Below are 16,998 nucleotides of genomic sequence, written 5' to 3' on the forward strand. Positions count from 1 at the left end.
CTTTATTCAAAAGTTAATGCAGTAGCTGCATTTTATTCACTGATTATAGGCAAATCAGTACTTTGCCTACTGTCTGTTTTCTTCATCTCATAAGTAATTGCAAAAATGAGATTTTCTGGTTGATTAGACTTCTGAGCCAGTCCTTTGTAAATCACACCGCTCTCCTTTTCCTTATAATCTTTCATTATTAAGAGCCACTAATTGTGTGTGTGTGTTTTTTTTGTCTCTGCCCCCCCTTTTTTTTTTTTTTTTTTTTCATTTTTAGGATCTGCAGAAAAGGCTGTCTTGGAACAATTTGGATTCCCTTTAACTGGAACAGAGACAAGGTGTTACACTAATCACGCTTTGTCTTATGATCAGGCAAAGCGGGTGCCTAGATGGGTTCTTGAACATATTTCCAAAAGCAAGATAATGGGTAGGTGGTTGGATAAAAAAACTGAAGTAACAGTATTTATGAAAGATGTCTCCAAATTTAAAACAGGGATGATTATTAATATTCTCAACCTTTTTCATATCATAGCACATGTAGAAAATTATATTTATATAACTTACTGGTTAAATCAACCCTGCCTGGCAGCCAGAAAGCCAGACCCTTTCCAGCTGTCTCAGGGCTGAAAATACCCATATCTTGACACACTAGTTGGGAGGCTCTGTCATAAATATGACAGCAATGAGCACCATTCAATTTTACCTTAACAAATATTTATGTGCCTGCTATGTGTCTGGCACTGTGGTAACCCTTGGGGACCTATGTGTGACCAGAGTAGAGGATCTCTACCCCAATGACACTTTGAGTTGGGGGAGTGGGTTGACCCATCAAACAAATAATTTTAGATGTATAATTACAATAATTTTTCCAAAGGAAGTGATTGCAAGTTAGTGTAGTATAATTAAGGAACAGTAAAAAGTTTGATGAGAGGCTGGGCGTGGTGGCTCACACCTGTAATCCCAGTACTTTGGGAGGCTGAGGCGTTTGAGCTCAGGAATTTGAGATGAGCCTGGCCAACATGGCAAAACCTCGTTTCTACAAAAAATACAAAAATTAGCTGGGCGTGGTGGTGCACCTCTGTGGTTCCAGCTACTTGGGGGACTGAGATGGGAGGATCTCTTGAGCCCAGGAGGTGGGGGTTGCAGTGAGCCAAGATCACAGCACCACACTCCAGCTTAGGCAACAGAGGGAGACTGTGTCTCAAAAAAAAAAAAAAGTGTGATGAGAGATTATAACACAAGAACCTGATTTTGATTAGTAAGGCTTCTCTGGAAAAGTGGACTGAAGAGTGAACGGAAATTACTTAGGCAAGGGGTTGAATGTGCCATGGGATGTGGAGAAGAGCATTCTAGGAAGAAAGGAACACTTGCATCTTTGGAGGCCCCCAATGTGGAGAGGAGTTTTGTTCTTTTAGGGAACTAAAAGAGTGCCGGTAGATGAATGAGGGGGAAGGTGATGTGAAATGATGCTGGAGAAGTAAGCAGGTGTGTCAGTTTATTCATGTGTCCTTATGTCTTGATAGGGTCCTGTAGAATTACCAGATCTTGTTAATTAATGTCAAATTGGTTTCTAGGTAGATTCTTCAAGTTTACACTCCTAGCATCATTGTTTCTTCTCTCTCTCAACCTTCACCCATGGTGAGCATTACTGAGCTTTACCAATTTAATGCTCATTTTACTTGTGTTTATTGATTATCAGTGAGGGTTAACATGCTGTGAATTAGTCTTTTTTGGTAAGTTATTCTTTACCTATTTCAGTTGGGGTATTCTCTTTTGAATTTATTTGTAAAAGTTCTTTTATTTATTAAGGATATTACCTTTTGTCACAGTTGTTTTGTTCCCTTTTGTTATTTGCTTTTTAATTTGCTGTGTGTTCCACATATTCTCCTTTGCTTTAAAATGTGTGCTATGGCTATGCATATTAAAATGCTGATATTAAAGTTAGTGTGTGCCATTCTAGAGTGCACAGCAACCAGCAGAATAACAGGAGTCTTGGAATGTACTTGCTGTTAGACAGAAACTGATGTAAGTGAAAACTTTATCAAGCATATAAGAAAACCTGGGCATTTTATATTGTATAATAAGTCTTGTGAGCTGTGTACTTTTGAGGCAATAAAATAGAGCCAATTAATATTATTTGAAAATTGGGAGCAATGTACCTGTGTTTTACTTGATTTTAATGTAAAAGGTCTTCTGTTTTCAGTAATGATGGACTGAGTTATTCAGATAGAATCTTCCTGCTGAAAACAGAAAATGTTAGTATATAAAAAGTGTATATCTGTATATTTTTTAACCTTTTTTTTTGAGATGGATTTTTGCTATGTTGCCTAGGCTGGTCTTGAATTTCTGGGTTCAAGTGACCCTCCTGCCTCAGCCTCGTGAGTAGCTGGGATTACAGGTATGTGCCACTATGCCCAACTAAAAGTATATCTTTTAAAAAATGGCTTAAGAAAAATGAAGAGCCAGCAGCATAGTGGAGAATTGCTAGGCTAGTGTTGGTGGGAGAAAGCGAGAATCCAAAGAGGTAAGCGCAGTCTTGGCAAACCAAAACCACATTTGCCTTTGAATTCACAGCATTATTGGGTGAGGAGGATTGAAGGAAAGACCTAAGGCTCACCCAAGGTAGGTTGTCCTGTAGGTCTTGCAGTGTAGGAGACCCTTCCTGTGTTACCCTGGAACTCCAAAGGGCTACATCCTCAGGGAAGAGTGAACTAGAACTAACTTCCCTGCCCACTCTTAGGGACTACATGGAAGGTTGTCTTGGCACTGAACGGAGAAAGGTCAAAAGGAAGATAAAAAGTTTGTTCCAGAGAAGGTAAAGTCAAAAACTGGCTATCATGCAGACTTACACCCCAAATCTGTGCATCGAGAGGAGATCAGGGAACCTTAATCCCTGAGCATGGTTTAATATGGTTCTCCACTGGGAATACTGCTAGACACCTTACAGCAGTAAATTTATATCTTTTCTCAAGGAAGGTATCTTTTTAGGTCTTTGGAAATTCCTACAAATTGCTTTTCCAGGGCAGTAAGCACCAGCCAAAGATAACTAGCTGTAGAAGGAAGTGATTCCAATGGTAATGACACTTAGAAATTTACTAATGATAAATTTTTCTGTATTATTCTTTATAAAGTGATTCTAAAAAGCTACATATATGATACTTCACTGTAAACTTTGGGATCTGATACTAAATTTTTCTTGGCTGAATGAAATCACCTTGGAATCAGTGACTTCATTGTTCTCCATTTTACACTTCTTTGAATAACAGTCTGAGTATGTTTCATTTGTTGTCATAACTTTTGTAGTTTAAGAAAGTCTCACCTCACGATAGTGCAATAGGTAGTGTTAGGATTTGCTAATGTTCTCTGTGACAAACCATTCTGGAGGTGTCAGAAAATAAATAAAATCTGAGATTTCTTCTCTCCTATGTGGTACCCAGATATTCTGTTTTAGAAATTTCTGGGTGGAGCTCATAACTTAAATGTTTATTTTGTCATGGTTCAAGAGGCAGTAAGCAAGATATCAGAGACACTCCTCTCCCCAAGGCTGTGCCTGCCTAGAACAAATTGTTTTGTGTCTATATATATCCATTATTTCAGTACACATAAACTTGTCAAATACAATCGTACAAAATACAATACATGGGAGTCTTTTTTAAAAAACAAGAGTTTATTTAGTAGCCAAGCTTTTTATATAGTTTAGTGTTTTGATTGGTGATTGTTTTTACTTAAAATACTATTCAGAGGAGTTTTTCTTTAACTGGAAAGGCCAGAGTCAAAATTATATGAGATAGCTACACTGTATGAAAAGCATTCTTTCCTAGACTAGTACTTTCTAAATTCAGATGAAGTATCTGAACTATCCCAGGAACTTGAGACATGCATGCAGTCCCTAACACTAGCTGCTTGGAGAGACACCAGCCAGTAGCAACCAGCTTGCCTTGCTTAGAGAATCTTGAGGGACATTTGTCTACTGATAACATATCCATTTTGTGTGTTTTTCTTCAGGTGATGCAGACAGAAAGCATTGTAAATTTAAGCCTGATCCCAATATCCCTCCAACCTTCAGTGCCTTCAATGAAGATTATGTTGGAAGTGGGTGGTCACGAGGACACATGGCTCCAGCAGGAAATAACAAATTTTCAAGTGTAGGCATACTTTGGGGGAGGGATGGGAATATGGGGCTGATGTTATGCATACAACAGGAATTAGAGATTTAAAAACCTAGGAGCCAAACCTTAAAACTTGAGAATTTCCATACTCTTATTTTTCTTCTTGACTTTATGTCTCTTCTTTCAATCACATACCGAGACATTTTTAAACAGGTTGAATGAGGAAAACTAAGTGCTATGTGAAGGGAACTAGAAAGCCACTGGGAGCTGAAGCTACTCACTTTTATTTATTTATTTTTTTGAGACGGAGTCTCACTCACTCTGTTGCCCAGGTCGGAGCACAGTGGCTTGATCTCGGAGCACAGTGGCTTGATCTCGGCGCACTGCAACCTCTGCCTCCCAGGTTCAAGCAATTCCTGTGCCTCAGCCTCTTGAGTGGCTGGGATTACAGGGGTGCGTCACCATGCTCAGCTAATTTTTGTTTGTTTGTTTATTTATTTTTTGAGACGGAGTCTCTCTGTGTCACCCAGGCTGGAGTACAATGGCACGATCTTGGCTCACTGTAACCTCCGCCTCCCGGGTTCAAGTGATTCTCCTGCCTCAGCCTCCCAAGTAGCTGGGATTACAGGTTCCCGCCACCACACCCAGGTGTTTTGTATTTTTAGTAGAGATGGGGTTTCACCACGTTGGCCAGGCTGGTCTCAAACTCCTGACCTCAGGTGATCCACCTGCCTCGGCCTCCCAAAGTGCGGGGATTACAGGCGTGAGCCACTGTGCTCAGCCACTCACTTATTTTTAATTAGTTATTAGAGACAGAGTCTCGCTTTGATGCCCAGGCTGGAGTACAGTGGTGGAATCATAGCTTACTGTAGTCTTGAACTCCTAGGCTTATACGGTCCTCTTTCCTCAGCTTCCCGACTAACTAGGACTATAGTCATGTTTCATCATGCCTGGCTAATTTATTTTGAAAAATTTTTTTAATTTGTAGAAATTTATAGAAAAGGTGAAAAAATAGTACAACAAACATTGATACATTTACTTTACATATACATATGTAAATTCTGCAACCATTGACAAAGTTGCAGACATGTTTTATTTCTAAATGGATTGCTCAGGAGTATGCATCATCTAAGATGAGGATGTTTATATATATGAATATATATAAATACAAGTATCACACCAAGAAGTGTATACTAATACATTTTTATATATTTGTGCAGTAATATTATCTAAAATACAGTGTATAGTCAGCTTTCCCACATGGTCCTAATTATGATCTTTATAGCTTTTTTGATTCAGTATTCAATCATGAATCACACATTACATTTAGTTATCATATTTCTTTAGTCTTCTTTAATCTGGAATGATTTCCCTGCCAAAAAGTGGGAGGAGTGTCTTTCATGATATTGACATTTGTTACGTGAACTATTGGTGATTATGTCATTAAGATAGTAATTCTCAACCTTGGACACTCATTATAATCACCTGGAGAGGTTTTCGCAATCCTGATGCCCAGACCTGAACCTCATACTTACAAAACTGGAAACTCTCAGGGATGAGACCCAGGCATCAATATCAATATTTTTAAAGCTCCCTAGATTATTCCAATGTGCACCCAAGATTGAGAGCAACTGCTTGAAGAGAAGGTACTTGTAGCATTGGCAGTTAGTATAGATCAGTGAGGAAATTACAGTGAGGTAGAGCCTTGTATATTTGGGTGAAAAATGTGAAGTGAATGAACACATAGTGGCCAGATATTCAGAAGAACAAGGACGTTTTCTCTGCCACTTTTGAACTAGTATGTTTGTACTGTACTAAAATAACTTTTGTGAAAATTGATCTCTATTGAGAAACTCTTTGCCAGAGGCTTAAAACCAGAATTTGCCCTTAAGCTTTGTGTTGGAAATATTTAGTTCTTAGAATTCACGTTATAGATTTGGATTTTATAATTGATAAGCCTACCTGACTACTTACTTTATAGTCCTCATTTTGAATAATTATTATAAGAGCTTTCTGTTCTGGAATAATTATGGCTTTCATTTATTGAAACAAGTAGTCAATAATTGCCTAGCACTAATGTTTAAATAAGAAAGTGTTTTTCTGTGTCTTTTTAATAAAATATCTTTTAAAGGGGAAAGCATTTCAGTGCAAGTTACTATGTTTCTTTCTTTACAGAAAGCCATGGCTGAAACCTTTTACCTTTCTAACATTGTGCCTCAGGATTTTGATAATAATTCTGGATATTGGAACAGGTGAGGGATGAGAGTTTTAAAAACATGATGCTATGGAAGATAAATGAAGTGACAGGAGAATGTACTGATGTGCCTATTAGCTGTTTCTGTCTTTGTTTTTCAAAAGCTAAGCCTCTGAAGGTAAGTACTTTGGGCCAGTTTTCTTTGCTGTGTTTTGGGAGTACAGTCTTCTACAGAAGATCAGACTTCAAAACGTAGCCTGCCTTTTTGATCATGTTTGCCACTGTTCAAAAGTCAAGTTTTGAAAGAAATGACTCAAAATAATAATCTTAATAATTGAGGCAGCATCTTTTTTGAGTGTGTTCAGTGAACACTATTATTTTCTCTTGTATTCCAATATTTCTTAGCTTTTTTTAAAAAAACAGTTTTGTATTTCAAGAGCTCCTGAGCTTTAGGCCAGGGTCAGTGGTTCATGTCTATAGTCTCAGCACTTGGAGAGGCCGAGGCAGGAGAATTGCTTGAGGCCAGAAGTTTGAGACTGGCCTGGGACATAGTGAAGCCTTGTCTCTACTAAAAATTTAAAAAATTAACCAAGTGTGGTGGTCCATGCCTGTATCCCAGCTACTCAGGAGGCCGAGGTGGGAGAATCACTTGAGCCCAGGAGTTTGAGGCTATAGTGAGTGGTGATTGTGCCACTGCACTCCAGTCTGGACAACAGAGCAAGACCCTATCTCAAAAAAAAAAAGTTCCTGAACTTAAAAAAAGTTGGGGTATAGTTTAATGTAACTATTAACCAGTTTTTTTGTTTGTTTTTTGTTTTTTTGAGACAAAGTCTCACACTGTCGCCCGGGCTGGTGTGCAGTGGCACAGTCTCGGCTCACTACAACCTCCGCCTCCCGGGTTCAAGCGATTCTCCTGCCTCAGCCTCCCGAGTAGCTGGGATTATAGGCACACGCCACCACACCCGGCTAATTTTTGTATTTTTAGTAGACATGGGGTTTCACTATGTTGGCCAGGCTAGTCTTGAACTCCTGACCTCGTGATTTGCCCACCTTGGCCTCCCAAAGTGCTGGGATTATAGGCATGAGCCACCACGCACGGCCACTATTAACCAGTTTTTGATAGAACCTAACTATAAAATAATCTGGGCCTTCTACATTTTTCTGACACTGTCAGGTGGCTTCTTTATGCATCTAAAACTAACAGTTTGAGGTTCTTTCAGGCTATTGTGTTTTTCCCCATATAGTACTTTGTGGTTTAAAATAATGAAGAGAGCACCCTGCACCAATGAGAGACTTCAGCAGTTATCAGTCATGGCGCCATTTGTTTCATCTACATACCCTCACTTTGCCCCACTCAGATTATTTTTAGCAGATTGCAGATATTTTATCCATAAATGTTTCGTTATATATATTTAGAAGATAAGGATTCTTTTAAAATATAACCACAGTATTATTAATGCCCTTAAAGAATTTAACAATAATTCTTTATTACCAATTTTATAGTCAGTGTTCAAATTTTCCTGGTTGTCTTTAATTTTTTGTTGTTGTTGGTTGGTTTGAACCAGGATTCAAACAAGATAGACACAAAAATTTGGTTGATATATCTCTTTAGTTCCTATTAATCTGTAGATTTTCCTTTCTTTTTTTTTTCCTCCATTCAGATTATCTGTTGAAGATCTAGGATGTTTGTCCTAGAGTTTCCTTTCCATATTCTGGATTTGCTGATTGCATACCTGTGGAAGCATTTAACATTTTCTTTTCCCAAGAGATAAATTTCTGGGAGGAAAACTTTACCTTGTAATTGGACATATATATACATCCTATTAAAAATAATTTAAAAAAAATTTTTAAGGCCAGTCAAGTGAAGCAGTGGGAGTAGAGAAGGAACAAAGAAGTATGTAACTGGTTGTGAACAATTAGTTGTAAACACCACTGCACTTATACCAGCCTATAAAAATAATTGGATTTTACTTTTTAGATAAGAAACTGAGGAATGAGGACATGCATTGTTATCTCTCATTTAGAAATCTCTTCCAACTGGGCCGGGCGCAGTGGCTCATGCCTGTAATGCCAGCACTTTGGGAAGCCGAGGTGGGCAGATGGCTTGAGGTCAGGAGTTGGAGACCAGTCTGGGCAACGTGGCAAAACTGTGTGTCTACTAAAAATAAAAAACAAATTAGCCAGGTGTGGTGGCACACACCTAAAATCCCAGCTACTCGGGAGGCTGAGGCAGGAGAATCGCTTAAACCCAGGAGATGGAGGTTGCAGTGAGCTGAGCCTGGGTGACATAGTGAGTGAGACTCCGTCTCAAAAAAAAAAAAAAAAAAAAAACTTCCAACTGCAGTCATATACATACTTTCATATGTATATGAAAGTACATATTACAACTACTTGCCATTTGGGCACCTGTAATTCCAGCTACTCGGGAGGTTGAGGCAGGAGAATCACTTGAACCCGGGAGGCGGAGGTTGCAGTGAGCTGAGATCACACCATTGCACTCCAGCCTGGGTGACAGAGTGAGACTCCATCTAAAAAAAAGAAAAAAAAAATACTTGCCATTTTTATCTGGTAAGTTGACAAAAACAGATTTTAAATGATAAATCCCAGCATTATAAAGATTGTTGTGAAACTGCTGTGTTGTATTTTGGAGCTTTTAGAGTAAATTGATATAACCCTATTAAAAATGTTAGTTTTACATATGATGACGAGTCTTTAAAATAAATTCATTCAGTAATTCTGGTCCTTGAAATTTATCCTAAGGAATTGATACAATGTTGCATTATATAAGAAATGTTAACATAAGCCCAATTGTCCTGCAAGAGGAATGGTTAAATAAAGTATATCATCTTGTTGGAATGATACATAATTCTTGAAAGCTGGTTGGGAACTATGGCATAAAAAAAGTTTTAAGTTCATGAAATTTGAATTCCAGAATGTACTCTGAGTGCACATAAAGAAAAATGTAGATAGTTTTGTTAGTGTATGTGATTTTTAAGTTTTTTCTGTGCAGTAAGCAAACTGGGAAAATAATTGTTTATATGCTTATAATGTTTTGTGCCTTGTTCTTGTTTAATTTCTCAAATGCAGTTTTTCTTGGTATCTTTCATAGGAATTGATATGATTTGCTGCTGTCTTACATGTATATATGTGAGAATATCATACATTTTTTAATTTGTTTTTCAGAATAGAAATGTACTGTCGAGAGCTGACAGAAAGGTTTGAAGATGTTTGGGTGGTATCTGGGCCTTTGACCTTACCTCAGACTAGAGGCGATGGAAAGAAAATAGTTAGTTACCAGGTAAGGATGTTTAATAGTCAGGTTTATGTTATCTGTATGAGATTATAATCTCACTTTGCATTCTGCTTTTTATTTTTATTTTTATCATTCAAAAAAAATTTTGCATTCTACTTTTTAATTTCACTTATTCAACAATATTTATTGAACACCTATTAGGAATGATAGGCATAGAGAATATAGTGATGGATAAAAGCAACTATTGACTTCAAGGAACTCACGGCTTAGAGTGGAAAACAGATGTTAACAATTAATTACATTAAAGTGTGACATGCTGTAATAGAGGTAAACACACACAGTGTGGTCTTGTGAAAGGACTGATGGGCTCTACTCATATGAGTCAGGAATGCTTAAAAGAGGAAGTGATATTGAGCTATACCTTGACAGATAAGAGTCAGGAGTGGACCCTGAGGATTCCAGAGGATGGAGCAGGATGAGCACAGGACATTTGTGGTCAACATCAGGGTTTTGAGATTTATATATCATTCATAAAAATTGGAGCTTATGGTACAAAACAGTGTGGGTGGCTCAAGGGATATGAAGAGTTCCATAACAACAGGTGGACGGGTGAGATAATATGCGACTTTCTATTCTATGATGAAGACTTGGGTTTTAATTTTTAGGCACTAAGAAGTCATAGATTTGTTTTAAGCATGGGAGAAATATGATATTTGGGTTTTATAAAGAGTATTTTGGCAGCAGCGTGTAAAGAGATAGGTGGGAAAAGGGAGCATTTGAAGAAGAGATTAGAGGCAAGGAGATGAGTTAGGACATACAAGCAGTTGGAGTGAGGAATAATAGAGGAACACAGGAAAGAGTAACCATGAATAAATAACTTGTTTGAGTGAGGAAGAGGGAGAAGTTCCAGGATAACAACTAGATTGCAGACCAGGCTCAGTGGCTCATGCCTGTAATCCCAGCACTTTGGGAGGCCGAGGCAGGCGATCACGAGGTCAGGAGTTCGAGACCAGCCTGGCCAATATGGTGAAACCCCGTCTCTGCTAAAAATACAAAAATTATCTGGGTGTGGTGGCGTGTGCCTGTAGTCCCAGCTACTTGGGAGTCTGAGGCAGAAGAATCGCTTGAACCCAGGAGGCGGAAGTTGCACTGAGCCGAGATCACACCACTGCACTCCAGCCTGGGTGACAGAGCAAGACTCCATCTCAAAAAAAATAAAAATAAAAATAAAATAAAAACAACCAGATTACAGTGCTACAGTGAGTTGAATAAATGGGAAGAAAAGCTTTTCTTCTGGAAGCTTCTTTTTTTTAATATGCAAGATATGTGAGCACTTTTATAGACTGAAAGAGAGATTAAAGATAGGAGAGTGTAATTAGTGGTGTGAGAGCTTCAGACATCTAATGTTGCTGGGAAATTCTTAGCTAGCCTTTCATATTGGCAGTTTACAAAGTGGTATACCTGAAGAGCAGGTGTTCTTAGAAAAAGTGTAACATTTAATCTTATCATGCAGAAATATCCTGAGGATTCTGCCAAGAGGGTGGCTGAAATGTTATACTATACTGTGAGGCTTACAGAGGGCAGGGAACAGGTGGAGTGAAGCAGAAGAGGTGGTAGAGTGAGTAAAAAGAAGCACTGAAGGACTTGCTAATAAGGCCAAAGAGGAGGGGAGGGAACACCTAGCTCAGCTCTGGAAATAAAGTAGATATTTAATAAATGCTGGTTAGGTAAATGATTACTTAAGTCTGTGATAAAATTTAATAACCTGAGGAACAGATTGAGGAACCACCCCCCCCCCAAAAAAAACAAAACTTTTAGAGTATATTCTGTCCATTTGACTTGCTTATTATCAGCCTGTCTAGATCAGATGTGCAGTAATGTCCAAGCATCCAAGGATTTGTATAGGTCCATATGAATAGCCCACTTTCTCTTTTTCCACACAAAATTATGACCCAACTACTTCTTTTTGTTAAGTGGGAATGATAGAGTAGTTGTTTTCAAGGATTTGTACACCCTTGGAAAATTCCAGTAGATATGGGAGTGAAGGAAGTCAAAGGAATTAGTATTTTAAAATTAATTCATTTAATTTCTCTCCTCTCAGATTAATTTCTCTCCTCTGATTAACTTGCTAATTTAATTTTAGTATATTTTATAGTCTTAGGAGAAAAAAAGGCTTAAAGCCCTCTGTATTATTTTTCAAATATTAATTATTCTTGGTCTTTGTTAAATCCTGTTTATTTTATGTCAGAAAAGAGGCTCTTCTAGCTTTGACTTGTATATTTTAAATGGTTAAATTACAGTTTTATTTGTGCTTTGTTTTTATAAAATTGAAAAATTTATATCACTAGCCTACTGTGTAGTAGAACAAAAATTTGTACAATGTTTAAAAGGAAAAATTAACCAATAATTACAAGCATTTCACTATATAGATTTTTGTGTGGCTATTTCTGTAAAATATGTGTTGCCCAAATGCCATAGTGGAAAATGTATTGTTTTTCTTAAGTTGGATATAATTTTTAAAAATAGAACTGATAAAAATATATCTTCTAGTTCTTTCTGCTGAAAAGGCCCAGAAGAATTGGTATGTCATTAGCAATGAACACATCTTGAGACCCAGATATTGGTTTCTAAAAAGCATCTCCTGAAAAGACTCAGCACTTAGAGAAATGACTGATTTAAGGGGTGGTACAGGGAGAGTACAAAATGGAACATCATATATCAGAAAGCGAAGGAAGTGCTCAGACAAATGGTGGGGATATGTCAGAAGGACATGTGAATCAGCTTGAAGGAGCTCCCACTTACTGTATCTGGTGCTATTGAATATCAAAATAAAATGGATTATAAACCTATTGAATTAAATAAGAATCCATACTCAATAAATATGTAAATACCTAGGGTGTAAAGAAAAGCTTCTGCATACCATAGAATGTCAGTTAATAAATTTGCAAGAATGAAAGAGTTATACAAATCATTTTGCACACATCACCATAATTGATTCAGGCAAGAGTCATCACTAGCTAAAACTAGTGAGTGAATGTTTTATGAGGAATAGGGTATTTACATAATCTAAAAGTATCTCCTCATACATTATTTATTAATCACAAAGTAAGAAATAACTTTACAGTGAAGAAACATCCCATTACCCAAGTGATCAAGTTTAGTATTGCTAGTAATGGGACTTAGTGATACGCTGTACTCCTGGTGTGATGCACTGAGCAGGATAAAATATCAGGCATACCCCAGTTGAGAGACATTCTGTGAAACAGCTGACTTCTACTTTACAAAAGTGTTAGTGTCATAAAAGACAAAGGCTGAGAACTATCTGTTCCAGATTAATGGATTAAAGAGTCATGCAAACAAAATGTGTAGTATGATCTTAGATTAGATCCTAGACCAGAAAAAAGTTGCTAAAAAGGATGTTATTGGGAGAATTGGGAACATTCGAGGTCTGTTATCTAATATACAAATTAGATAATTGTGTATTTTCAGTATTAAATTTCCTGATTTTTAAAATTGTTCTGTGATATGTAAGTAAATATCTTTGCTCTTAGGAAGTCATATCCTGAAGTGTTTAGGAGTAAAATGGTGTGCCTGTGACTTTAAAAAAGTTTAGGGAAAATAGAAGAGAGTGATAAAGCAAATAGAACAAAATGTTAACAATTGGTAAATCTGAGTGAAGGATATAAAGGAAGGAGTTCTTTGTGCTGTTCTTACAAATGCTAAGCTTTTAATTAATTCAGAATTTTAAAATTATATATTAAATATTATATAGATATTTAAATAAAATATTAAAAGATATATTAAAATAGTTTATCAGTGAAATGATACTCAAGCATGTTCAAGCTAGCCTTAAAGAGTTTCAAAAGAGACCTATCAGCTCTCCTCACCCTATTTAGTGTCATAATGATCAGTCATGTGAGGTCAGTCAAGATCAGCTTCCTGAAGAGTATACTTTGAGTAATAGTCTTGTTTCTTGTTTTTATTTTAAAGACTTGCTGGTCTTAGGTATTCTCTTTCAGATTCTGGGCTTCTAAGGTCATATCATTAGTTTTCCATGTCTCTTATTAATTTATAGGACCTATGCATGTTCACACTGGCAAATCTTTAATTCAGTAAATCATCCGTTCAGCAAATTTTCAAGTACCTGTCATGTGGGAGGAAGGTATACAGAATTGTAAATGGCATGCTCCAAACTTATATTCTTGATTACTTTCTTCCTCTCCTGTATTTCACATCCTGGCAGTCATCTCTCACTCTTGATTACTTTGAACCAACAACTTTTATTAATTCTCTTTTTTTAAAATAACTTTTACTTAGACATACCGAAGCTCTGAACACCTGCAGTATTGCAGAGGCCTCTAATGGGTTTCTCTGCCTCCAATTGCGTTGGCTACCAGTCTATCTGGAGTACAGAAACCATGACAGAGAAAGTATACGTTGTTACTTTCCTAATCCTTGGAACCATAAAAAAAGGAATAACATTAAAAGAACAGAAAAGGAAACTTCATTTATACTGAAATTAGGGAATGTTCACAGTCCTGTATCAAGGAATTTTTCAAATAATATCTGCAAGATAAAGTGAAATTTGGACCAAATTATAAAGGATGTTAATTTGACATGTCTCCTCTTATCAAAGCATGGGACAGGGTACTACAATTAGTAAGGAAGTTCAGACCTACCGGTAGTAGACCACAGGAGAAATTTCTGGTGTTTAACTTGGAGCTTATCCCTTTATCTTGCAATAGTAGGAAAGGCAGGGTGGTTATAGTTGTTAAAAGCACATATTTCATGTCAGATCTGGCCTTGGATCTTTGCTTTGATACTTACTTGCATGTGGTCCTGGGAAAATGACCTAACTTCTTTAAAGTTCAGTTTTATCTGTGATATTTGGATAGTAGTAGTGTTTACCTCACCGAGTTGCTAGTATCATCGTTAGCTTGGTAGTTAGCACATAGGAAATGTTCAGTAAATATTAGCTACTATTACTCCTTTGGAGGCTAACATAAGAATGAAGACCAGTGTTTTTTGTATTCTTTGGTGCATGTACTCATAAACCTATGATTTCTAAGATTCTTTTTTATTTCTCCTTTCTTATCTACAGAAGCCCAAAAGTCAGGTGCCTCTTTATTAATTTTAAAGCACAATTTTTGTAGTCTTCTAAGTCGATGCTTTTGAGTTCATGGGTTCATGTTATGTTAGGAGTTGTGAAATTAGATACTTATATTAAACACAGGTTAGTCTTGATGCTTTTTTTTTGCTCGTGGCATTAAAGTCATAACTGGCAAACTATCTTTCCTTGAAATTAAACTTGAAAAAATTTTAAATTATGCAATTATATGTGCATAATGATAAAAATGCTAAATCTTAAAACATGATTTTGGAAATATATGACATTGTAATGAAATTCAAACAGTACAAAGCAGCATGAAAAGGTAAAGTCTCACTTATACTCCTTATCCCACTGTCCAGTTTTTATTTGTTTTGGCACTTATTTCTATATCTCAGAATAATGAGCACTAAAATATATTTTTAACTTGTGACCTGTCACTTATTAACAGTTACTTTATAAAATTATGAAATTTATTGTTTACTTCTTGCACTGCACCATACTCTGCTAGTCATATATACTTAATTTTAGTTCTTCCGTTGGTAAACTTTGCATCATATACGTTACATAATATACTTGAACCTCTAATCTTGATCTACCATTTATACTTGTCAAGGTTTGTAGCATTTACATTTATGTTTGCTAACGATAATGTAGTCTGAGTTTTGCCTGTAGCAGAGTTTGTAAACTGAGGCCTCTTATGGCAAGTCCAGCCCATAGAGGTATTTTATTTGGCTCACATGGTATATATATATATTTTTAAGTTTTTCATAGAGATAGGGTCTTGCTCTGTCTGCTAGGCTGGAGTGCAGTGACAAGATCGTAGCTCACTGTAACCTTTATCTTCTGGGCTTTCGAGATCTTCCCACTTCAGCCTACCGAGTAGCTACGACTACAGGCATGCACCACCATGCCCAGGTAATTTTTAAGTTTCTTTTTTGTAGAGGTGGGGGTCTCACTATGTTGCCCTGGCTGGCCTTAAATTCCTGGCCTCAAGTAGTCCTCCCACCTCCACCCCTCAAAGGGCTGGAATTAAAGGCGTGAGCCACCACACCTGACTGTTATTTTTTAATTAGTTTATAATGTTTAATAATTGGGAGATTTCACATAAATCCAGATTTTAGCTTCTCTTAAATCAGATGACTCCGTAACAATTGGCATATACTCCCATAGGCAGCCAGTTTACTAGACAAGAGTATCAACCTTCTCCTTAGATTGAACACACATCTTCAAATCACTGTAGTCTTTACCTGCCCCATTCTACTCACTTACATTTCCTGTCTAGCCCTTGTTGGTCTTTGAGTTTGTAATCCAAGATCTATTGGAAAATATTTAACCAGCATTTATATTATTATAAGTGTGTATGTAGTATGTTTGGACCTATAAGGAAATAGATATAATTCTATATCATTAAATCTGTGCCACTTGAGAGAGAAATATTACCACAAACAACGGAAAAACTGAGAAGTGGAAGGTAAGGGTGGCAGTGTATTATAATTGCTCTTTTTAAAAATGGAATATGTTTTTACTTTCTAATTCAGATAATTTAGGTCATTTAAGCATATTATCATATGATTTTTTAAAAAGGTAAATTAGTTTTTTCGTGAAAATATATTCTCGGAGCCCTCTGACTTTCTGTTTTAATTTGGATTACTTGTTTCCTCCCTCCTTCCCTTTCTCCTTCATTCCCTTTCTTCTTTCCTTCCTTTTATTCAACAGAGACTTAACTAAGCTTTTACTAGGTACCTGATGCTGTTCTGGGTGCTTCTGATACAGCATTAAACAAGGCAGAAAAGAGTACCCTCATGGAGCATGCATTATAGTGGAGGAGATACCTAGTAAGTAAAATGCCTCGTAGAAATATAAAGCATGGTAGAGGATTGTACTAGGGTGGGAAAGAAAGACAAGGGGAAGTGAGATAGGGCAGAAGCCTAAGTGAAGTGAGGGAGCAAGCCATATGAACAGTTTTTCAGCTAGAGCGAGTGCAAGACACGGGTGAAACTGAGGTTGGCACATTCAAGGAGCAGTGCTCTGCTCAGTGTGACTAGAGCAGCGTAAGCATGAGGAGGAGAAGAAGGTAAATTATAGAGGGAGGCAACGGCAGGAAATGTGGATTGTATTAAGTGAGATGGGACACTTAAACAGTGTTTTGATCAGGTTAGTAGCATAATCTGGTTTACATTTTTAAAGCACCCACTGGCTTCTTGTGAAGAACAGAAGAAAGTGTGGAACCTGGAAGGCCAGTTAAGAGACTAATGGAATTGTCTACATGAGAAATAATAACTTGAATAGGATGGTGGTGGTAGAAATGGTGAGAAGTGGTATGATTTAAGATGTGCTTGGAAGT

The 16,998-nt window shown here is 37.0% G+C and overlaps 1 protein-coding gene across 2 annotated transcripts in view; it reads left to right on the top strand.

Moving 5' to 3' along the window:
* The window catches only part of EXOG (exo/endonuclease G), a 30,446-nt gene that overhangs the window by 1,091 nt on the left and 12,357 nt on the right, over positions 1-16,998 (top strand). The window contains exons 2-5 of one of the 2 annotated variants that reach the window (XM_003826090.4): positions 266-415; positions 3,994-4,133; positions 6,273-6,349; positions 9,475-9,589. In XM_003826090.4, coding sequence (XP_003826138.1) covers positions 266-415; positions 3,994-4,133; positions 6,273-6,349; positions 9,475-9,589 — 482 coding nt within the window. The remainder of the gene's footprint in view (positions 1-265; positions 416-3,993; positions 4,134-6,272; positions 6,350-9,474; positions 9,590-16,998) is intronic. The other variant, XM_003826091.4, reaches the window with a different exon arrangement.

This window comes from Pan paniscus, chromosome 2 (assembly GCF_029289425.2).
Source record: "Pan paniscus chromosome 2, NHGRI_mPanPan1-v2.0_pri, whole genome shotgun sequence".
NCBI lineage: Eukaryota > Metazoa > Chordata > Mammalia > Primates > Hominidae > Pan > Pan paniscus.